The following is a 24214-nucleotide window of genomic DNA, read 5'->3' on the forward strand; positions in this document are numbered from 1 at the left end:
CTTCCTTATGCTGTTTCAGCAATGTTTGTCTGTGCTGTTCCTCAAAAACACTCCTGCTTAGGAGTTTTACACCAGTTGTTTCTTATTTTTGGTTTGTTATATCCCCCAAATATCCACATGGATCTCTTTCTTTCTTTTTTTTTTAATATGTTTGTTTACTTATTTTGAGAAAGAATCCAAAGCAGGCTCCACACTCAGTGCAGAGCCCGATGCAGGACTCAGTCTCAAGACCATGAGATCATGACCTGAACTGAAATCAAGGGTCAGATGCTTAACCAACTGAGCCACCCAGGCACCCCTCTTTCACTTCATTAAGGACTCTCCTGAAAGAATTCCCTTCCCTCATCACCCTATGCAAAATATTAGCTTCTGCTCATATCACTATAGGGTAGGAGCAGATAAAATTGAAATTTTATCCCCAGTTTATTTCCTTTCTTTATTTTTCTTTATTATAGTGTATTTTACTTATTTGTCTTGTCTCCAATTAGATTGTAAGCTCCACAAGAGGAAGGATTTTTGTTTTGTTCACTCTTGTATCCCTAGCCCTGGATTGTGCCTGGCATGTAGGAGTTGGTGCTCAATACATATTTGTTAAATTAATAAATACATTAAATTGTAAAAATATCCAATCTGATGATTTTTAGTATATTTACAGTTATCACTAATTCCAGAACATTTCATGACCCTCAGAAGAAATCCCATACCCATTAACAATTTGTCTCTATGAGTTTGCTTATTCTGAATATTTTCTATAAATAGAATAATATAATATGTGGTCCTTTGTGACTTCTTTCACTTAGCATAATGTTTTCAAGATTCAGCCATGTCTCAGCATGTATCAGTACTTAATTCTTTTTATGGCTAAATACTATTCCATTATATGGTTATATCACATTTTTATTCCATCCATCATCTGATGGGCATTGAGGTTGTTTCCATGTTTGCTTTTGTGAATAATGCCCCGTGAATATTCTTGTACCAGTTTTATATGAACATATGTATTCCAATTCTGGTAGGTGTATATATATACCAGTAGTGGAATTATTGGATTATATGTTAACTGTATATATATATTACATATACGTATATATGTATTATATAAGTATGTATGTAAGTATATATATAAATACACATAAATATATATATATATCTTTAATTTTTTTAATGTTTATTTTATTTTTGAGAGAGACAGAACATGAGCAGGGGAGGGGCAGAGAGAGAGAGGGAAACACAGAATCTGAAGCAGGCTCCAAGCTGTCAGCACAGAGCCAGACATGGGGCTCGAACTCATGAACTGTGAGATTGTGACCTGAGCCAAAGTCGACGCTTAACCAACTAAGCCACCCAGGCACCCCTATGTTAAGTCTATATTTAGCCTTTGAAGGAATTGTCAGATTATTTGTCAAAGTGACGTACCATTTTACATTCCCGTCAGTAGTGTATGAAATTTTCAGTTTCTCTACATCTTCAACAGCACTGTTTATCTTATTAATTATAGCCATCCTAGTGGGTATGAAATGGCATCTCATTGTGGTTTTTGACTGACATTACCCTTCTGGTCAGTGATGTTGAGCATGTTTGCACAGTGGCATTATTCATAATAACCAAGAAATGGAAACAACCCAAATGTCCATCAACTAATGAATGGATTTTTTTAAATGTGTTGTATCCATATCGTGAAATATTATTCAGCCATAAAAAGACATTGAGTAATGATGCATACTACAACATGCATAAATTTTAAAGCCATTATGTTAAGTGAAAGAAGCTATTCATAAAGGACCACATATTGTATAATTTCATGTATATGAAATGTTCAAAATCGGTAAATTCATAGAGATAGAAAGTGAATTAGTGCTTTCCTAAAGTTGGGGGTTGGGAGGAAATGGAGTCACAGCTAATGAGTATGGGCTTTCATTTTGAGATGATGAAAATGCTCTAAAATTGTGATCGTTCTAAAACTCTGAATATACACTTATTGTACACTTTAATTGAGTGAATTGTATGGTAGGTTGTTATTTTGAAAAAGCTAAGGATGAAAGTGTGAACTTGTATAGTTTTACCTTAAAAAAATATTTTCATTTTTCTTAAAGGTAAATTCGTACTATTTCCTTTTTAATAACAGTAGCTTTGTTAATCCCTCCTCACTTTCTGTCTTTGCCCCTTTAAACATCTTTTAGGTTTGCCCTTGTTGGTGTTGGATCTGAAGCATCCTCAAAAAAGTTAATGGATCTGTTGCCTAAAAGAGAACTTCATGGTCAGAATCCTGTTGTAACTCCATGCAATAAACAGTTCCTGAGTCAATTTGAAATGCAGTCCAGGAAAAGTAAGCAATCCCTCAGAGGCCTTTATTAAAAGATGTGCATTTTTAGCCAATGTTGCTAGCATTTGTTAGATGTTACACTAGAGAAGTCATTTTAATGTTTAGTTCATTGGAGAATCCATTTTAGAAAGTTTATCCCTTAAATTTGATTTGATTACTGGTTTATGGCTATGGTCCTATATACTGGAAACTTATTCCCATTTTTCTCTAGATGTCACAGACCCAATATTATACAACAGTGTGCAAGTTCTATAGCTCTGCCAGTCTTGTCCTGTCATTCCCATCCTAGAGAAAGGAAGAAACTACATTCTAATCTTTAGATTGAAGGGAAGTTATGTGGATGTGTGTTATGGTGGGGGAGAAACCACTGATAACCAGAAAATATTCATTGATTTTCTGCTTGGCACCAAGATCTTTCACCACTTGGTAAAGTGAATATAGAAAAGATTGGCCATTAACAACACTTAGAAATGCTCTCACTTAAAGAGATAAGGTGGATAATCGTGTAATTAACAAATTCAAGTGGCTGTTTTTCTTTTAATGTTTTAGCAGTTAAGACTTAACTGAAGAATATGATACGAAATTTAAATAATCTGTGCTTACTGAAATTCAGATTTCTGTTGGAGAATTTTAGTCTTGGCTGCTGCTGAGTATTGGTATTTTGAAAGTAACTCATATTTACCCACTGGAAATACATTTAACTCTGGATATTTTGAGACTTCAAAAGAACTTAAATAGATGTGAATGTTTCCATCCAGTACTTCTCATGTAGTTTGGACAGGCCCAAGACATCTGCAAGTTAGTATATAGCATATGTGAACTTTGAAGTAGAGTTATTTCTAAATAACAGTGGTTACATTTCAGAGGACTATTTTAATAAATGCTATTTATGAGTATTTGGATATTTACAGCTACACAATCAGGACAAATGTCTGGGGAAGGTAAAGCTGGTCCTCCAGGAGGCAGTTCACGTGCAGCATTTCCACAAGGTGGTAGAGGACGGGGCCGTTTTCCAGGGGCTGTTCCCGGTGGGGACAGATTTCCTGGACCAACAGGACCAGGAGGGCCACCCCCACCTTTTCCAGGTAAAATTTTTCTTAAATTACCATGGATAAAATGTGTCTACCTTAATACCTCTTTTCCTTTTCTCTCTTTTTCAAGTAATGCATTATTAATGTGACTTACTCTCCTTGTTATGCTATTTTTGGAATCCAGGAAATTTGATCAAGCATCTTGTTAAAGGAACTCGGCCTTTGTTCCTGGAAACTAGGATTCCATGGCATATGGGGCACAGCATAGAGGAAATACCCATTTTTGGCCTAAAAGGTCTTTATTTTTCTCCAAACTTGCTTGACTTATATATAGAATATTTACATCCGTCTTATTTTCTTACCTCTTAAAAAATCCTTTCAAGACCATTTTTCCTTGTTTCACTTTCTAGCTTGGCATCAGAGTAGAATATAAGGTGGGTGATTTCACTGTAAGAAGTGTGTGTACACTGAAAGATGGAAACTATCTCTAAGCATTGTAATCTTTATTAACGTTTTTTGTTTCAATAATTTTTCTTAAGCATAAATTGAGCTGGTTAAAATTGTAAAGATGTACTTCACTTTCATAGTTGTTAGTGTAGCATTTACCATATGGGTTTCATTTAAAGAGAAAGAATCTTGGTCTATGAGTTGTGTTTTAAAAGTATAATCTTGGCATTAAGGTTAAAATACCTTATTGAAGTGGTTTTTTTCTCTCTCCTTCTCTCTCCTCTATTCTATAGCTGGACAGACTCCACCACGTCCACCCTTAGGTCCTCCAGGCCCACCTGGACCACCAGGTCCTCCACCTCCTGGTCAGGTTCTGCCTCCTCCTCTAGCTGGGCCTCCTAATCGAGGAGATCGCCCACCACCACCAGTTCTTTTTCCTGGACAACCTTTTGGGCAGCCTCCGTTGGGTCCGCTTCCTCCTGGCCCTCCACCTCCAGTTCCGGGCTACGGCCCCCCTCCTGGTCCACCACCTCCACAACAGGGACCACCTCCACCTCCAGGCCCCTTTCCACCTCGCCCACCTGGCCCTCTTGGGCCACCCCTTACACTTGCTCCTCCTCCGCATCTTCCTGGACCACCTCCAGGTGCCCCACCACCAGCTCCACATGTGAACCCGGCTTTCTTTCCTCCACCGACTAACAGCGGCATGCCTACATCAGATAGCCGGGGTCCACCACCAACAGATCCATATGGCCGACCTCCACCGTATGATAGGGGTGACTATGGGCCTCCTGGCAGGTAAGTCAGTATGTATCTATGACAGTAGACTTGGTGTGTTATTTGATCGGTAAAAAATACTCTACGTTTCATCGCCGAGGTTTGTTTTTGTTTTTGTTTTTTAATTATGGGCTTTTCCCCAGATATTTAATTTTCTGTATTGTTTGCTCTTCTTAGAAGAGGCAGTATCATATGATGAAAACATACTAAACAGCGTTGGGAATAATCCCCTTCCACCACTTACATAGATGTGTGATTTAGAGCAAGTCACTAATTCATGGAGATTCCTTTCCATTATTTCTTAAGTTAAAAGAGGTTAATAAAGATAATAATAAAGATAATTTAAGTGAGCAAATGGGATCCTCAAGCTACTTTTAAGATTTTAAAGTGAATCTCATTTACCTTTGATGATACTACTCAGAGCACTAAAGTTTCCTTCTTCGTTTTAGGAATTCGATCAATTTGTTGGATAGGTACTATTGATTATCTCGTTGCTGATCAGGAGTCCCGACTATCAAATTACTAACTTTTAATTGAAATGGAAACATTAAATGATACACAAGTATATTTGGGTAGACAAACACTTGTAAAACACAGTTGTGGAAATTAAAGTAATTAATGGTGATCCTTGGAGAAGAGCTAGGTGAAAACCATTCTTTCTTTTTTTTTTTGAAACCATTATTGAAGTAAATGATCTCTTAGCCCCCTTCCAAAGTAATTTAAAAACTATCCATACTCAAAACATAATTTAGAGAGCTATATTTATAATCTCTAAGAGCCATTTGAATTTGTCCTCTTTAATTACTTCTGAGTTTGTCATTTGATTTTATATTTTTAAACTATCACTGTTAAACTACTTTGTACTTTATTTTGTCTGAAAATGTCCTGAAGGAATGGATTTGAGAATCTGCCTAATTCCATGCAGTTGCACAGGCACATGGCAATAAATTTGATGTTGTAAACAAAGCACATTAACCATTATCTGTTCATAGAGGTTGCATCTTTATGACTGCCAAAAATGGCTCTGTTTTCTTTAGAAAATAACTACTGGGCTAGTATAACTTCTTCTGTTCACTTTAATTCCAGTTAGTGACTTCATATTAAGTGTTCACCTTTAGAGGACAGGCGTGGGTTAGGTGACTTGGTTTGACTATAAAATTTGAGTTTCGTATCTTTTTCCTAACATAATAGAATTTTGATAGTATTAGGTTTTCAAGAATTGGAGGGTGATGGTTATTTATGACTAATTTTTTATTGAAAATTGGAGAAAACTCTTACACGGGATTTCTTTTTTTAAGAGGGATAGAATGGGCACAAGTCACAGCATTTAGTTGAAATTATACATGGATTTTGAACAACTTATAATTTGGTCAGGATGTCTATAAAGTTTTGGGAATGAGAGTAATACCTTAAAAGCATGTAAAAAGTTAGATTAGCTGTTTCCTCATTGCATTGGAATGAACTGCTGCTGCTTCCCTCAACTCAGTGTCCTATCTTGTAACTAGTAACAAAGATGGAAGAACGCTTACCTTTTCCTGTACTGTACATGTACAGGTTTTTTTTTTTTTTTGAAGTATAGTCGACATGTAATGTACATGTACAGTTTTCAAAGTTGTCCAGCAGCTTTAGAAAGTTTTGGCATTTAATTCACTTTTTTCCAACAAATGTTTACACTTACTATCTTTTATTTGCCAGATACTCTTCTGGGGATTCAGTGGCAAACAAGATGATCTAAGATCTTGTCCCCGCCTGAAGTTCTTTTAATTAATCAGACATTTGTTATCCTTCCATTGTGAGTTGGGCCCTGTGCCTAGAGGATCCAAACAGAAATGTAACCAAATTCCTTGATTGTGTAGGGCTGTAGTTTTTGCTGTCAACATTTAAATGTATGTATATATAAATAAAAGAGCTAATAATGTGTAACTACCTTATGTTATAACATTCAGGACCGTTTATTATGTATGTTTTTGTATGACTGAAAAATATTATAGATCTATAAATACATTATCCCTGATCTCCAGAAAGACAAGGTTTCCAAGCTGCTACTTTATTTCAGCTGAAAGGTAGTGTTGTAGAATTTTGCTTAGACTTGCTCTCTTTGTAAGGTAAATAGCATGCTTCAGTCTGGAAAAGTAACTACTAGCTCTAAGACACTTGTCACAAGCAACTAGTATGAATTGTTTTATACTGTTAAAACTAACTGAAAAATGTGTTGAGTGCAACTTAAGGTTCGTTTTTATTTTAAAGGGAAATGGATACTGCAAGAACGCCATTGAGTGAAGCTGAGTTTGAAGAAATCATGAATAGAAATAGGGCAATCTCAAGCAGTGCTATTTCAAGAGCTGTGTCTGATGCCAGTGCTGGTTTGTATATTTCTTCCTATATTAATATTTCTTATGTATGTTACTAGGAATGACCTAAAACTATGTGCAATCTTGAGGACTGGTAATTTATATTTAGTATTTATGTTCGTATTTCCAAATCATTACCTGTATTTATTTAAAAGAAATTGAGGGAAGTGATATGTCACAGTGCAGTGAATAGACCCATAATTTTAAATTCTTATATATGGATTTAAATTTTAGTCCTGACATGTAATGTGTTGGGGACCTTAAGGCAACTGATTCTCATATTTACAAATTAATAACCTGTGCTTCACATGTCTGTAATAATAAACAAACTGTGCTAATTTTACTAACATAAAAGCTTTTTACAAATGGTGAAGCCCTTAAAAAAGAAATGAAGATGTCTTCTGTAGTTACTTTAGTGTTCTTCTTTTATAAAATGCTTTATCACTTTTATCCCAAATGATTTGGGGGTATTTTGGGAACAAAATTTATTTCATTTCAACCCCTCTCCTTTGCCTCATAGGTGATTATGGGAGTGCTATTGAGACATTGGTAACTGCAATTTCTTTAATTAAACAATCCAAAGTATCTGCTGATGATCGCTGCAAAGTTCTTATTAGCTCTTTGCAAGATTGCCTTCATGGAATTGAATCCAAGTCTTATGGTTCTGGATCAAGGTAAAACTTTCCTGCGTCATGTCTATTTAAAACTATTATGTTACAAATAGAAAAAATACCGTGTGGGGCGCCTGGGTGGCTCAGTCGGTTAAGCATCCGACTTCGGCTCAGGTCATGATCTCACGGTCCGTGAGTTCGAGCCCCACGTCGGGCTCTCTGCTGACAGCTCAGAGCCTGGAGCCTGTTTCAGATTCTGTGTCTCCCTCTCTCTCTGGCCCTCCCCTGTTCATGCTCTGTCTCTCTCTATCTCAAAAATAAATAAGTATTTAAAAAAAAAAAAAAAAATACCGTGTTTGAAACTTTAAAATAGGACTTTGATTTTACTTATTACTGTTCGTATAGCAGCTAGAGTTAGATTTTCTTTTGTTTTGAATATTAAATCAAATGTCAGGTGTTTGCTTTTAAAACCCTTCAAAAGGGGCGTTGGGGTGGCTCAGTTGGTCACGTGTCCAACTTTAGCTCAGATCATGATCTCATGGTTCATGGGTTTAAACCCCAGTTCGGGCTATCTGCTGACAGCTCAGAGCCTGGAACCTGCTTTGGATTCTGTCTCCCTTTTCTCTCTCCCCTTCCCCAGCTTGTGTTTTGTTTCTCTCTCAAAAATAAATAAACATTAAAAAAAATAAAACCCTTCAAGAAGTTTTGGTTACTCTTAGAATAAGACTGTAAAAATTCAGGCACTGTGTGATTCCTGCCTGTCTTCGAAGCCTCATTGTGTACTTTACTCCTTGCTCACTATTCTGTAGTCACAATGGTCTCCCTTCTCTTTTCCTTGATACATTAGCTCTTTACCACGTCACTGTTCTATACCGTTTTTTTTTTTTTCCAAGTTTATTTATTTATTTATTTAGAGAGAGCATGCGTGAGTTGGGGAGGGGCAGCGAGGGGGAGAGAGAATCCCAAGCAGGCCCTGCACTACCAGTGTTGAGCCAGGCTCAGGGTTCAAACCCATGAACTGTGAGATCATGACTTGAGCCAAAAATCAAGAGTCAGACACTTAACCCACTGAGCCACTCAGGCACCCCACACTTTCTATACTTGATATTCCTTCTGCTGGGAGCCCTTTTTCCTCACTCTTCACAAAGCTGACATCTTATCCTTCATGCCTCAACTCAGTCTAACTTCCAGGAGAGATCTTCTCCAGGTTACTCTGTCATGTTGTTCTTTTTATTTCTTTTATAGTACTTACGGTAATCTATTTTTTATTGCACATTTCTCTTCTCTAGAACATATGTTGGAAAAGGGAAGGGCCTTACCTGTCCTGTTCACTACAGTATTTCTAATGACTAAACAGTGTTTGGTACAAGATGGGTGCTAAATAAATACTTCTTGAACAAGGAAGTTAATGAATGATCTGTTCGTATTTTTAATTAGGTAATTCCTTTTTTTAGCAGTGCAGTTAACCTTGAAATTTTGCATATATTTGAAAGGTAGATCTTTAATCGTGATGTAATATTCATAGGTCTGTCTTTAGTGTACTCCAGTGTTAGAGTCTTCATTAAGATAAGAGAAGGGAAAAAAAAAAAAAAAAGATAAGGGAAGGGAGCTTGTCTTTGTCATGATACCCAACTTCTTAATTACTACCTTCATGACCCAGTGTAAGTAAGGATCTTTGTATCTGAACAAATGTGTCATAGCTAAAGTCCATATCTTACCTAGTCTTCTTTTTAATTTTTTAAGTCCTAAGTAAGAATTGCTTTCTTGATCAAGGAGCTTAGCATCTAATAATGTTTGCTAAGTCTAGCTGTCTATTACAAAAATACAAAATAGATGGTTCGACTTACAGGCAGTTGGATTTCCTTATTGTGAATTTCAGAACTTAGCAGAATTTCTAAAAGTATTTTAGGAAACATACTTTGATTAAATTACCTCGTTTTTATTCTGTTGTTTTTTTTTTTCGAAGGTAGCTCATAAAACGTTTCTTTTTAATAACAATGTGAATTATTTCCCAGTCTTTTCTAGTGGTCATAAGTACTAAGTTTTGAATTCTGTTTCCCACCATGCCTTCCAGCCGCCTCCACCCCTGAAGCAAACATATGTATTATTAGAAAGTTTCTGGGGCACCTTGGTGGCTCAGTCAGTTAAGTGTTTGACTCTTGATTTCGGCACAGGTCATGATTGCACAGTTTGAGTTCAAGCCCCACATCAGGCTCTGTGCTGACAGTGCGGAGCCTGCTTGGAATTCTCTCTCCCTCTCTCTGCCCCTCCTCACTTGCACTTTCTTTCTCTCTCAAAATAAGTAAATAAAAACCTAAAATATTAAAAAAAATTTCTTAGTGGAGTAGCACTCATGGTAAATCATATGTGGGTTAGTTATAAGTCTAAAATCGATACTACATATAGGTTTAGGTAACCTGTTAATGGGTGGTAATTTTATATACTTATCTCATTGTGTATTGAATAGTTTCATGAATTTTATGCCTAAAAAAACTATCTTCTATGCAGTCTTCAGTTTGAAACAAGTTGTCCTTTGAAGTTGTTTTCTCCCTTTACCTTTCTGTGTTCCTTCAGTAAACACTACATGTCTAATGCAAGCTATTAGATGTAATAGATGATAAGATGTATTGCCCTGGTGTGTCTGGATCCCAACTTGGGGTGAATATTTTTAAAATTGAAATTTCTGTTTGTGTGTGGGTGGGGGAGTTGTTGGTTTGTTTTTGGGAGAGGGAGAGAGAATCTTAAGCAGGCTCCATGCTCAGCACGGAGGCTGACATGGGGCTTGATCCCACTATTGTGGGATCATGACCTAAGCCAAAATCAAGAGTCTGTTGCTTAACCAACTGACCCACCCAGGCACTCCAAAAATGGGATTTCTCATTCATGCTTACAGGTGAGTCAGTAAGTCATTATTGGAAGTTCAGGATATCCTAAGTCTAAACTAGATTTACAAGGAATTTTTTGCTTTAGGTAGTAAATACTGCTATCCACTTACAGAGAGCATTAATCCAGTAATTTCTTTTAGAAGACGTGAACGATCAAGAGAGAGGGACCATAGTAGATCACGAGAAAAGAGTCGGCGTCATAAATCCCGTAGTAGAGATCGTCATGATGATTATTATAGAGAGAGAAGCAGAGAACGAGAGAGACACCGGGACCGGGACCGAGACCGGGACCGAGAACGTGACCGAGAACGCGAGTATCGTCATCGTTAGAAGGTGGGTATTTCTTGTTCCTGTTATATGTAGCATATGTGTTGTTAACAGTAATTATAACTCCAAGGCTATTGTTTATACAGTATATACCTACATTTTAAATGGTCCAACTACTTGTTCTGAATTTAATCTTCTGGAAACCTCTCAGAGAAATGACAGGTAAGTAATGACAGGTAAAAAAAAAAATTTGACCTTTTACCCTTGAATATTGCTGAATTCAAACTTTTAGATTGTTAATGGCCTTGCTTTAGCAAGAAAATAATCAAGAGGACTCATGTCTACTTCTAAAATCTAAAAATGGGAATTGTCATAATTACATACATAGTTTGCATGTAATTTGAAATATAAAATACAAGGAGTTAATCCATACACACACACACACAAACACACACACACACACACACACACACACACAATGTGCTTGGGCTTTTAAATTGAAAGTTTCTCTCCTTGAACTAACTCTATCCCTAAAACTTTTGAAGAAAACCTAACACTATAATAGTTTATAATACAGAAGGATGATTTCTTAGCATTGAAAGCGCTTTTGTACTTAAAAAAGTATTCCTTAGAAAAGACATTTTTCCTGGCATATAGTTTTTGTTTTAAAATAAAAAAAACCATATCCTTTAATTTGCAAAGAAGATACGAAACTTAATTAAAACGGGTTCAGGGTACTCCATATCTAAGAATTTTAAATTGTATCAAATCATGCATCCCAGGTTAGAATAACCTTGAAATAATTTTCTTTGATGTTTCATTCATAAATCATAATCATTGTGTCTTTTTTTCTGTATTTTAAAACTATTTCTTGTGTACATTTTTCATAAAGCGGGAAGTTGTCTGTTTATACTTCATTTTCACGTGTAATTTTATTTTTATATTTGTGAACAGCATTTATTCATGTGAAAAGTAAGGGCAAGGCACTATAAGGTTTGTGCATGTGACACAGTTTATTCTGTAAACAAAAACTTTTTCTTTATGTGTTGGTGGCATATCCAAATTAAATTAGGTGAAAACAAACCCCTTATAGGTAACTGCACTTTACACAATTATTTTCCATAGTCATGGGAAACACTGAAAATTTACTCATGCAGTTGTTAGTATTTACATTGTTATGGGCAGAATCAAAGACTAAAAGTGTATGTAATTCTGTGACAATAGCATTTTCTTTAATAGATATATTTTAGCAAACGAGATTCTTTTTAAATAATACAATTTATAAAATAAGCATGTAAGTCTTTATGGTATGTAAGCTATTACATTATTTACAGATTAAGGGCTTTATGAAGTGAAAAGATCAGTTTAAATACTTTTCTAGCATTTTGAGTATGCATCTTGAATATCTATCAAAACTTTAATTTTAAAATAGTTTTCCATGTATGGTATTATAGAACTTAATAAAATCTCGAAACATCTCTTTAATAGCCAAAGCATCTTTCACTTTTAAAACTGAGCTTATTGAAATTAATACTGCTTTTGGATGTAAGGATTAAGTGTTGTGTCATGTAAGTCTAAACACTAAATTTTAAAAATGTAGTTTTTTTTTCCCCTTGGCCAGAATAGATCTTAATACCATCTTATGAAAAAATTCTCAGTCCATCTGTTGCTTAAGGTGAATTATAGCCAATTTATTACTTGAAATGCTTAATTGTATCAACCATTTCACTTATAGTAAGATACAGTTTCTACAAAGAAGTTATGCTTTTACTTAGACTTTGTTAGTTCTCAACAAGCTTCTAATTCCTGAAGGCATGATAAGCAAAGCTTGCATACATCTTTAGTCTTCTCCAAGATTGGATGTGCCCATCAAGGACTTCTGAACCAGATTAGACTCAAAGTTAGTTTCTTCCTGGTTTTAGTTAAACTAGCATAGTCAGCCAAGTAAACTCCTTGAAAAGTCCATTGTTAATTTTAAATACTTTGAATTAACTAACATTACATTCCAGTAATGGGCACACCTAACTATACCATGGCTTGAGTTTCATTACATTCAGACATTAACTATGAATTCCTAACTTGCAAACTATTGTTGACATTTTTCTTAATCACTGATGTGTACCATACCAGAATTCCCATGTTTTGTTTGTACATTAATCAGAATTGAGTTGTAATATTGTTATGTGCCTTCATCCAAGCAAAATTTTACATAAGCATTTCTAGAGCAAAAAATTCTGTTATCCTGGATTACTGTACCTTTATTACCAAACAGTATTTATTGCGGATGTAGTTGTGAATCAGAGGGGTGGGGTCTAGGATTAAATATATTCAAGTGAAAAACTTTTAAACAAACAAACCTGCACATTTAATTATTACCATAATAGGGTCTGTTGACCTTTTTAGAAGTTTTAAAATATGAGTCCTTTTGAGCTTTCATGTAAATCTTAAACGGACTAAATGGAATACAAGTAACTTGGAAGCTAACGTGAATGTCAGTAAGCAAGCGTGTATATAAATAAAACAGTAATGTAATTTATTATTAAATTGATGAATGGCTATAAAAGGGCAAGTTCTTAATTTAACTGGAAACTTAATGATGTTGGTAAGCTGTTATTGTCTGTCCCATCTTAATTTTTTTTTGTGTTTGAATTGTTGGTAATGTTAATTGCATTCTCTCATTTAAAATATGTATTAATTTTTCTGAAAGCATTCAGTATCTAAGTTCAAGTAGGTGATATTTTAATGGGAATATCAGTATTGTAAATTTTCAGTATGTAAATACACTGTATTTCATATTCTGTAATTTCTGCCTCTATTCTCAGACCACTCTGAGCAAAACACAAGTAGTTCAGTGTTTTAAGATTGTACACTTCTTATAGAAATAATTTTACTTTCATGGTTGAGTTATTTTCTTTTAGATTGCATTCCTCTTATTACTTGTTTGGAAAAGTGCCACACAGCAAATTTCTGTTGATGATTCAGTTTTTCTTTGTGTACAAAGAGTGATGAATCCAGATTATTTTTTAAAATACTCTTTATTCATGCTTTTCCTCCCATGAGGTTTTACATATTTTCAAATCACTATCCATTTCTTTGATAAAAATTTTAAGCATCTTGTATGAGATATGAATTAAATAACCACATTTTTGGTAAGATTGCTTTTTTTCCCATATATATATTATGATTTAAGGTTGTGTTGTTATTGCACAAGATTTAGGGTGCTTCGCAGTCTTTAATTGATAGTTTCTCATTAATTGGGGGGGGGGGGGGAAGCCAAAAGATAAAAAGTTTTTTCTTACATGCTAAGATGTTTCATGTCTTTAAGATGTAGTGTTACTTAGAGGCTAATGTGAAAATTAAGTTATCTTTAATTATCTAATGAATGATACTGGTGGAAATGATATTTAAAAATTATTTCTGCAACTCTTAGGTCATCTGAGATCTGCCTCATATTGTCCAGCCTTGTGTTTGTGTTTTCCCATATATCCTAACTGTTCTGCTTCATCTGGATATGCTAGTTCTCTCCTCTTCTTTTGCTCTGAGTTTCCTTGCTTTTAGTATTTGCAGTATGTTACTACATGGCTATCTTAATTGAAGTGACAGAGGGTAGGAAGTAATCCCTTGAATGGATGTGTAGTGTGGTTTTTGCTCATTGTGGTTTAAGAATAGGTTTTGTTTACTAATGATTAATGTTCCCTGTTAAAAGAAAATTCAATGCCAATGTGAGTCACCTTGCTCTCACCTTCATCTCAATGTGAAATATACTACCATTGTTGTAGTTTGTAAACTAGATCATTTTGAATAAGTAATGTTTTGAATGAATATTTAGTTAGCATTGTTTAAAGAAAACCTAATAACCAAAAAGGGGGACGTGTGCCATATATGGTATCCAAATTTACTAATTTGCCTTCTGTGGTAGCTTGTTTTAATCCTCAGAGGAAATTCTAAATCACATAAACAGCTTAATTTGAAAAAATTTGTTTGTGAAATTTGGGGGGCAAAGATGAGTTTTCTTTGTGGTGAAGTTTATTTCCATAGTGAACTGCCTAGAGCAACAATCCTGTATGTTTTATATATAGTGTAATGAAAGACTTTAGTTAAAATGAGGTAAGTACTATGTCCACAGGTAGAAAGAAGGAAATACCAAATGTTGTGGTAGTAAGGGAGTTTTTGTAAATATCTCCAGTAAGCAGAATTTCACATAATATGTTTTAGCACAAGAAGAATTTTATATTCAGATACTTCGTATTTCTTTTGCCCACTCCTTCCCTATTCCTCGCATTAAGGAGAAGTTTTCAGAAGAGAAAAGTGAATTTTATTTCACTGAGTTAATAGAATCACATCTCTAAAACTGTAGTAGAATTCTATTTAGTTAATTCTTTTCATTCAATATTAATGTGAAAATCTATGAAAGATCTGTGTCAAGTATGTATTTTAATCTTACTACAAAGGTGAATTTGCCACAAGTTTAGGAATACTGATGCTAACAAATTTTCTTAGATAAGTTTCTAACAGAAATGCTCATAATTTGAGTTGTTAGTATTGGCTTTATTTTACATTATCTCGTTATACAGGTGCTTCTCTGAATTGAGATTTTACTTAGCGCTTAACTTTATATACTTCATTAAAGAGCTGTAGATTCCATTTGTCTTCTTAATTTCTTATCAACTGTTTACATAGATCTTCCTTTTATAACTGATAGCTAAAACTAGTAATTGTGTGGCTTTGATATTAACATATCCGACTAAATGGTATTCTGAAAACATGAGCATTGAATGTATTTGTCACTCTTTTTTGATATCTTTGTTCATGTAGATGTCCTAGAAATTTGAGAGTATAATATGGGATTGGATTATTGGAAATGGGTTGTATTGCCTTCAAATTTGCTTCCGTTTGAGTTTGTAAAATTTGTATTTCCAAATGGATAAATGTAAAGTGTTTAGAAATAGAAATAAAAACTGTCAGACTATCCCCCAGATTTTATGTCTGTATGGTGAAAACGAGAGACTTATTAATAGTAAAGGTCTACCTATGAAGTATAATCAAGCAAAAGATGAGTGCATTTGTCCTGCATAAAGATGTGTGTTACGATTTCATGAACAGGGTTCTCTACATAAAATGTAGTAAAATTCTCCTTTGGAGTGATTAATAAGATAAAGTTGCAGTGTATGCCATATGCTTTTTGGAAGAATTGGGTATTTTTGTTTTGCTCACTGTGACTTTAAATAATTTTCCCCTCTTAATGACCAGATCTCTCTTCTATCTCTCTCACACCACAACAAAAAGGTTAGGGAGATAACATACTTTGGTAGTAAGATTTATGAATTTCAGAGTAGTGCATCTTTTCAGGTTAGAACATATTTCTTATCTTTTCTTTAATACTTTAATACCAGGGTTTTTTTTATGCATTGCAAGGCATAAAAATAAAACCTATAAAAGCTGCCTTTCTAGATTTTTTTTTTTCATGAAATAATTCTACCTAAAGTTTCATCAACATAAAATAAAGGTATAATAAAAGGTAACATTAGCAATGGTTTAAGTATCTCGTTGAAAAATATGGGCAAATAGAAATTATTTAAAAGAAAAAGTCCAGAATTATAACATCTAGTGGTTGTTTTTTTCTTTTGCAGTTGTAAAATTTAGGTTTTCACTCCTAGGCAATGTGAATGCATATGTATATTGATGCTCTTAAGATGGTTACAGCCTAGTTGGGGAGGAAAGGACATAAAATAAAACATTTATAGTTGTGACAGTATTAATTACTCTTAATTATGGAGCAGAAAGTATTTTCCAATTACTTTTATGGCAAGAATATCACTAAATATTGTGCCCTTTTACCTTTTACTACATCATCTTGCTGAAATGCTCTCTTGGAATTTATATTTTAAATACCTCATGTTTCAGTGATCACTTACATGCAAGTTAATTGAATGCTGCTTTTGTGAACCTCTACCTGAAGTTTGCTATTTATGTATTCTTGAAATTTCAGTTTATCAAATTTATTGGTTTTTTTTTCTTTATGTGAGTTTTCAATGAAATTTATCATTGTAGATTCTTATTTAGTGTGTTTTGGGTTAGTTTATCTAAATACGTTAGGTAACTTTACATTAGAGTGAAAGTAAAGTTAATGTTTTAAATTTGTATCACGTCTGAAGATTTGTACGTGGATGTCATATTTATTTAAATGTGCATATTGAGCTATATATTTATAAATTTTATCTATAAATTTTGTAACATGGAACAGTTTGATTTATAATTTGCAGAAGTTCCTGTATGCTGTCAAATAAATACAACTAATTTGTAAAATAATTTATTGCATTTTATATTCAGTTCACATTTAATTGTTAATGAGTTATATAGAATTGATATGTGGGTGAATGAAAAATATTTACATTAAAATCATTCGAGCATTTCCATTTATTTTTGTAGTATGCATACTTTAGAAAATGACTTATAAATGTTTCCATCATCACAGAAACAGCAGCTGCTATACTTTCCTTTCTGTTTCAGTCATTAAATTAATAAGGCAGTAATAACTAAGAAGAATGAAATGAGAATGTGTCCGTTTTAATCGTCACATAAATTGGGAGCATTTCTCCACCATGAAGGCAGCTACTGTTTCAGTTAACTTTTATTGTGTTAGAATACGTAACAGTGAAGTAGATGCACGACTTGTGTATGTATAGTTAAGCCAGCGTTTTTCTGTGTATTATGGGGAATAGCAAAATCTACATCACAAATTTTGACACATTACAGCTGAAGGAAGAGGAACACCTTCCAAGACAAAACAGTCTTCATGGGGGAAAAATGACGCTTGTCCAGCAGTTTGCTTCTTGTGATTGAACTGAACCCGTAAGGATTCATGGATAAAATGAACAGGAATAGATCTGAATAAAGCAAATCTGCATAAATGGTAACCAGTAGCTCTACTTTTATTTTTTATGTTGCTTAACTGTTTTATTTGAAGGAAACCTGTGTGATTTAAAAAAAAGTTATAGCTTTTGCAACTTTATTACTGGTTATATACATTTGGCCATTCTAATGTGCAAGCAATTGGAAAAAACGTCAAGTAAATGCTTGTTTTTATAGTAGTTTGTTCTTGTTAAAAATGTTCATATGATAATGTCTGTAAACAGCACCACTTTGATTACAATAGATGTAGTGTTGTAATAAACTGTTCAATGGGGCTGATGTGTAAAGCTGTTCAAGTTATTTGATGTTTACACCTCAGGGAAAGTCTTGTGTTCAGCAATATCTAAAGATAATGTTACTATGACATTTATACTGTCCTTTAAAAAAGCATTGCAATAGCGGTTTTGGATATGCACCAATCTAATCTTGCGTTCAGTGAATTAAACATACTAATTAAGTGTCTCTTGCCCTTGATTTTGATATTAGAATAGGTGAATTACATGGATATTTAATATTTCTATATTCTGCTTTTCTAGCTGTTTTTACCTAGTTAGCTTGTGATTTTGCTGAATGGTATGTAAACTTGTAAAGTCTCACAGACATAGCAATCCAGTCGATGTGTTAGGGGTCAAAAAAATTTTTGTGGTTTTAACATTTTAGTAAAAACCCATACATGATTTGCTACAGTAATGCAGCTTAATTACAACACAGATGTACTGAAACGCTTAATTGTAAACTGCTAGCATTGAAGAAATATTTTGACAATTCTGATTTGATGCGGCAGTTATTTGCTGTTTTATATTAATAGTGCTTATGGTTTATTTTTGAAGCCATGAGCAATGTAAATACAGCCGTGCAGCAGACAAATGTGAGTAAGGAGAGCATTTAGTTTTATTTTCTGGTTACTATAGATTTTGGAAGGACGTGATGCTTACTGATCTCGAGTTGTATTCTCCTGTATGTGTAATGGGTGATTATAGGTGTACCCTGTCACCACAGTTTAAGGAATCTTGTGTGTGTTCATGCAGCCTTTTGATTCATGCTAGAGTTACTTAATCAAAGATTTTTTTCAAATCTGCCTTGCATATAGGCCCACATTAAAAGCACTTGGCTAGCATGTGTTCTTAATTGCAAAATTAGCATAGGCAGAGTGTCAACTTGATGAGACACTTGTATAGGAAGGTCATTCCGAATCATTACTTCAGAAATTTGAGTTGGATTCCTAAGCAAGTTAATTTGTTTTTAATGTTTTTAAGATCTGATTATTTGAGAGATCTGGTAATACACATTGGTTATTTAAAAAGATAGCCAAATTTCAGGACAGTGCTTAAAGTATTTAGGTACCCTAGATATGATGTCATGTGCAACTTGTAGAAGCCCTCCAGAGATTTGCACTGCAGTTCTTCACGTTCATTTTGTCCACTATCACACTAGTTCTCACAAAATTACCCGTATTATTGCTAGTTTTATTTTAAAACATTTTGTGATTGGAGTATTTGTGCATGAGATCACTGGCATTCATCAGAACTGTTTGCTCTCAGATTCTTCAAGTGTTCTATCTTGTTGAAAATGCAGTTGCCTTTTTAACATTATTTGAGTTGTATCAAAATCAGTTTTCTTGTTTTGTGCATAGGTGTTGTTTTGTCATTCCTTAGCTTTATTATATTTTCATTACAATGCCCTAATGTGAAGAAGTGTGGACATAAGTATATTACAAGGGAAATTAGTTAATAGTAAGCTTAAAAGGTAAGTAAATGTCCATGAGAATAAGATACTCTCTGAGTTTTTAAATGGAATTATAAAAATCTAACCGCTTGAACTTGAGATGAAACTGGAAATTTTGTACTAATTAAATCCTTCATTTACCTTTTCATTTTTTATCAGTGGAACCCTTTAATTGCTCATTCTGTTTCACTCTTCTCCCTACGTGGCTGATCTCATTACGTGACTTTTGTTGCAGACAATGTGAGTGTACTAGAATTGTTTGCTGCTAGTCCCATTGTTTTTAAATGATGTCAGAAGGAAACAACTTTGGTTTAGCCCATTAATTTTTAGTCTTTTTCTACCTGGTAACACATGAATGTATAGCAGTAAAGGTGAAAATTGCAAGCCTTGTTTTATTCTTCATATCCCTTCTGTTGTCTGGGCTAATGTTATTCAAAAACTCTTTCTTTCTTTTTTTTTTTTTTTTTTTAACATGTAAAAACAATCCAAAGAGATAAATCATTACATACATCACCAAAAAAAAAAAAAAAGACAGAGAGAAAGAGAGTTTCAGAGACCTTTTCATTTCTTAATAATAATTATAGTGAATATGAAAACAGACTTGAGTTTAACTTTGAACCATAGGCATTTATTAGTGCTATGCAGTGACATTCCTTTCAGCCAGTAAAGTTACGAATGACTGATGCAGCACCTCCATGGTATTGCTTCTGAAGCAACACTCAATCGAATGTGCTGCTTTTAGTTAAAGGACATACATTTTGGAAAGGATATTCCATTGTAAATTTGGAAGTGTTTATTTTGTCAGTTTTCATAACCAAGATTTGGAGTAAGTTGCAGTGGCTGTTGATCATAGTTTAGCCCATTTAATGGCCCCTTTCCGTAGAATATTCTTAAGCAGTTAACTACAATTTGAAGTTCACAGATAACTTATGGATTGTAGCTTAAGGTATTATTTTCATTTAATTCTCCTGTGGAGAATATTGCTTTGTTTTTTACTAGTTTAAGGTCAGTTCTTAAAACAAACACAGGATTTTAATGAATGTTGTATAACATTTTATAGTGGAAGGGGGAAATTGTTGGAAGGGTAAAGACGTCTCTTTCCCTTATGTATTTAAATGTGCCAATAACCTAAATACATACTGTTTTATACAATGAAATGCTACTTACTACGAAACTTTCTGTTGGAGTGCTCTCAACATTTTGGTTTTCATACCTGAATGGTCATTGCATTTTTCTGTATTTTATAAGGTGACTCCAATTTTGTGTTTTAAGCTTCAGCCTGTTATTTTAAGAGGAAGTTTATGTTTTGATTCTTTACTGAGAATACAGTATTGAGAGTCTTACTGTTTTACAGATAACTGCCTTTTAAATTTTATTCATTAAGTTCATTTGCATCCCATAGCTGTCTGTAAATGTTTCCTGCAGTTGTATGTACTCAAATGCACGCTTATCCATTGTACATATTAGACATTTTTTGTGCTAAAGTATATTAAGTGGGATTTTTGTAGCAAAGCATTCTATTTTTCTGTTCTTACTCTGTGTGTGTGTTGTTTTTTTTACATTAACCTTCAGTTTAAACACTGGAGTATTTATTTCATTTTTTAGCAACTTGACTCTTAGAAGCCTTAGACTAATTTTTAATAAATATTCAACCAAAAATTATAAATTTAAGATGTGGCCTTACATACAGCATTCCTTGTGTTTGTAATGTGAGATTTTTGATTAGAGAAATCAAAAGATTCTGGATTAAAGTTTCATTGTAAGTTGAAATAGAAAATGTGTTAAAATGTCTAGGCTTCTGGGAGGAAGTTCTTTTACTCTTCTTTCTTGGCATTAGAAAGAAGCAATATGGATTTTTATGAATATTCAGGCAATTGTATCCAGTTTCGATTGATTTAGGTTTGTCTTAACCGATGTTCTTTAAAATTTCAGGTTGTTGGCATTCACTCTGAGTATGCAGCTATTGTGGTTTTTGTATGGGACATACAAACACTTGGTTAGGTATAGACAGATTTTAATGTTTTAAAGACTTCTTGCTATATTAACATATTGTAATAGGAGTCTTTTAAAATATTAGATAGAATTTAACTGAAGTCACACAAATCTTGAAATGGTATTAGCAGATAGTAAATACTACAGAAAGTTTTTCATGTGGGAGCATCCTAAAACTCTGCCATGGGTGTAAATGTTTGCATTAATTTCATAATTGGACAGACCCTGCATTTAGTAAAAACATTTCGTTTTGAAGATGTGGTGTTTTTTTGTGTTTTTTTTTTTTTTTTTTTTTTTTTTTTTTTGTCACACTGTTACTGCATAACACTTCTCAGCATTCTGTAAGTTATATTATTTTAAAACACAATGGTGAATTCATGTTTATTTTTTTACTTTGAAAATTGTAGTACTCAGGTGGTATTTAATGGGAAAGGATCCTTGGGGTAAATCATAATGTATTCTAAGGAATGCATCTATAACATTGATGACTTTAGCCTTAAAAAAAGGTCTATTCTTACTCTTCTTCCTCTTCATCCCATGGTATATTAGCAAAGTAGTTTACAGCCTTGTACAGCCTTATATAGTTGTTTTACAATTTTTAATGGAAAGCCCTTAACAAAAAAATTGTATCATATTCCCAGTATCCATGAATTAACTGAAATCACGGTTTGTAAATAATTTGTCTAATACCAGAAGGCCAAAGAAAGTCTTAAAATTTTAGCTATTGACTCTGGTGACTTCACAATAAGATTTCTGTGCAAAAGGTAAGGTGATATTTGATCAAATAGACATCTTTTTGGTGTCCATGAGAACTAGACTTCCATATTAGCTTCTATTAAAAAGCTCATTCCATTTTATTAAAATGTTTGTAATTGCAATTTTGTGTTTAATGTTTATTTTCTGTCTTTTCTTTCTTTAGCATTTAGGTGACTGTTCAGCAGTTTGCTATATGGCCATTGTTGGCCTTAAACTGCACTAGTAACAAGCATGGTATTTATCTTGTATTAAAAATAAAACACGGTTTTGATAATACTTTACAGTTTGTCCTTTTGTTTGATTCATAATTTAGCCATTGTGTCTGGTTTGAATAATTCATATTTTTTGGCAATACACAGTATGACAGAAGTTGGACTCTCATCTGTATTTTGTCTTTAAGCCAGCCTCCTAGTTGGTGGTTATTTTCTTCTGTATTGACATTTTGATGGTCTCTAAAGCAGATGATTAGGATCCTAAAATTAGGATTTAGAAACCTAAAACAGTTCTAAGCTGTTTTATTCTCAAACCTAAGATTCAGATAACGTTTGTCTAGTTTTAGGGGATTATTGACCTTCCTAGACTCGAGTCAAGTAAAAATGTTTCTAGATCACAGCAAAAATATTTTACCAGCTAGCTTGGAGACAATACAGGGTACTTTTAAACAGTAACAATTGTGATTTCAGTAAGGATTTGTATGCCAGGTATTAGGCCCCAGGTTAGAAAACCTGCATGCGTCAAAGTATGTTGAAGGTAGTAAGTCTATAAACAGTCCTAGCCATATGAGGAAATAAGTTACCATTACTAGGATCCATTTCCATTCCCCTGTTAAAACTGTTTCGGGTTTTGTTAGTTTCCCTATTACTCTGTTACATGTTTACATTTTGAAGAAGATTGCATTCATTGATCATCCTTTCATTCAGTTGAGACTCTTGCAGAGAGTATTTGACTGAAAGAAAGATTGTTAGGAACATTTTTTAACCCAGTGCCACATAAGACTCCGTAGCAGTCAGTCAAGGCTTGATTTAGTGATTTAGTGAAAGGTGGACTTGCGGCCTTTCTTTTTTTTTTTTTTTTTTTTTTTTTTTAAGAACGAGCACGGGAGCAGGGGAGGGTGGGGGAGAGTATTTAAGTGGGCTCCACACTAAGCGTGGAACCTGACATGGGGTTTGATCAACCACGACTGTGAGATCATGACCTGAACCAAAACTAAGAGTCAGACATTCAACCGATTGACCCAGGCGTCCCAGATGGACCTTTTCTTTTAAAGGATTTGTAGACAGAATTTTCCCAATCTAGTTTTATTACCTAACCATTACCATGAAACAAGAAATGTTAGAAATGGTTTCCAGTGCTTCTTGTTTCCATCTTGTCTCCCTTTTATATTTCACTAACAGAGCGGTTGGATTTTTATATCAGTTCCCATCAACTGCTGTTGTCAGTGCCAGATAAGGGATATATACATTATATATCTTACCTTTCAGAAATCTATATGTAGCTTTATACGAAAACTTTAGAAAGTAGGGTTTACTTCCTTAATGTTAACACTGAGACCTGAAGAACGAATAAGACTTGGTGAAGGGGGAAAGGAGATCCCTTCTGGTCCAAGAGGTTTGCACAAAAGGGCTTTTGGCAGGAGGGAGCAGATTAGTAGGAATTGGAGGAATGCCAGATTGGTGCAAGTGGGAAGTGAGAATCATTAGCTTGTGTATGGGTTTCAGGAAAAAGGCAAGAGCCAAGACGATGGGGTTAAATCACAGTAAAGATTGCCCTCTTCCCCCCACCCCCCCCCCCCAGTTGGTTGAGCATCCAACATTGGTTCAGGTCATGATCTCGCTGTTTGTGGGTTTGAGCCCTGCATCAGGCTCTGTGCTGACAGCTAGGAGCCTGGAGCCTGCTTCATGTTCTGTGTCTCCCCCTCTCTCTCTCTGCCCCTCCCCCACTCACACTCAGTCTCTCTCTCAAAAATAAACATTAAAAAATTTAAAAAAAGAAAAGATTGCCCCCCCCCCCAATGATGTGGAATCGTTGAAGTTTGAAGTGTCCCGTCACTAGCATTTCAAAACTTTTTGGCTATAAAATTAAATCAGTAAAAGAATAGATCAGGTAAACCAGTGAAGCCATTACAGCAATCTTCAAC

The 24214-nt window shown here is 34.3% G+C and overlaps 1 protein-coding gene across 4 annotated transcripts in view; it reads left to right on the forward strand.

Annotated features, from left to right (window-relative positions):
- The window catches only part of CPSF6 (cleavage and polyadenylation specific factor 6), a 33841-nt gene extending 11483 nt beyond the window's left edge, over positions 1-22358 (forward strand). Inside the window, exons 4-11 of one of the 4 annotated variants that reach the window (XM_060657012.3) lie at positions 2181-2326; positions 3235-3408; positions 3539-3649; positions 4095-4599; positions 6826-6941; positions 7450-7603; positions 10566-10758; positions 17449-22358. In XM_060657012.3, the coding sequence (XP_060512995.1) occupies positions 2181-2326; positions 3235-3408; positions 3539-3649; positions 4095-4599; positions 6826-6941; positions 7450-7603; positions 10566-10755 (1396 nt within the window). In that variant the 3' untranslated portion in view covers positions 10756-10758; positions 17449-22358. The remainder of the gene's footprint in view (positions 1-2180; positions 2327-3234; positions 3409-3538; positions 3650-4094; positions 4600-6825; positions 6942-7449; positions 7604-10565; positions 10759-17448) is intronic. The other 3 variants (XM_060657013.3, XM_060657014.3, XM_060657015.3) reach the window with 3 other exon arrangements.
- Positions 22359-24214: the final 1856 nt, after the last annotated feature.

This window comes from Panthera onca, chromosome B4, assembly GCF_046562875.1.
Source record: "Panthera onca isolate mPanOnc1 chromosome B4, mPanOnc1 haplotype 2, whole genome shotgun sequence".
In the NCBI taxonomy this organism is placed as follows: Eukaryota; Metazoa; Chordata; class Mammalia; order Carnivora; family Felidae; genus Panthera; species Panthera onca.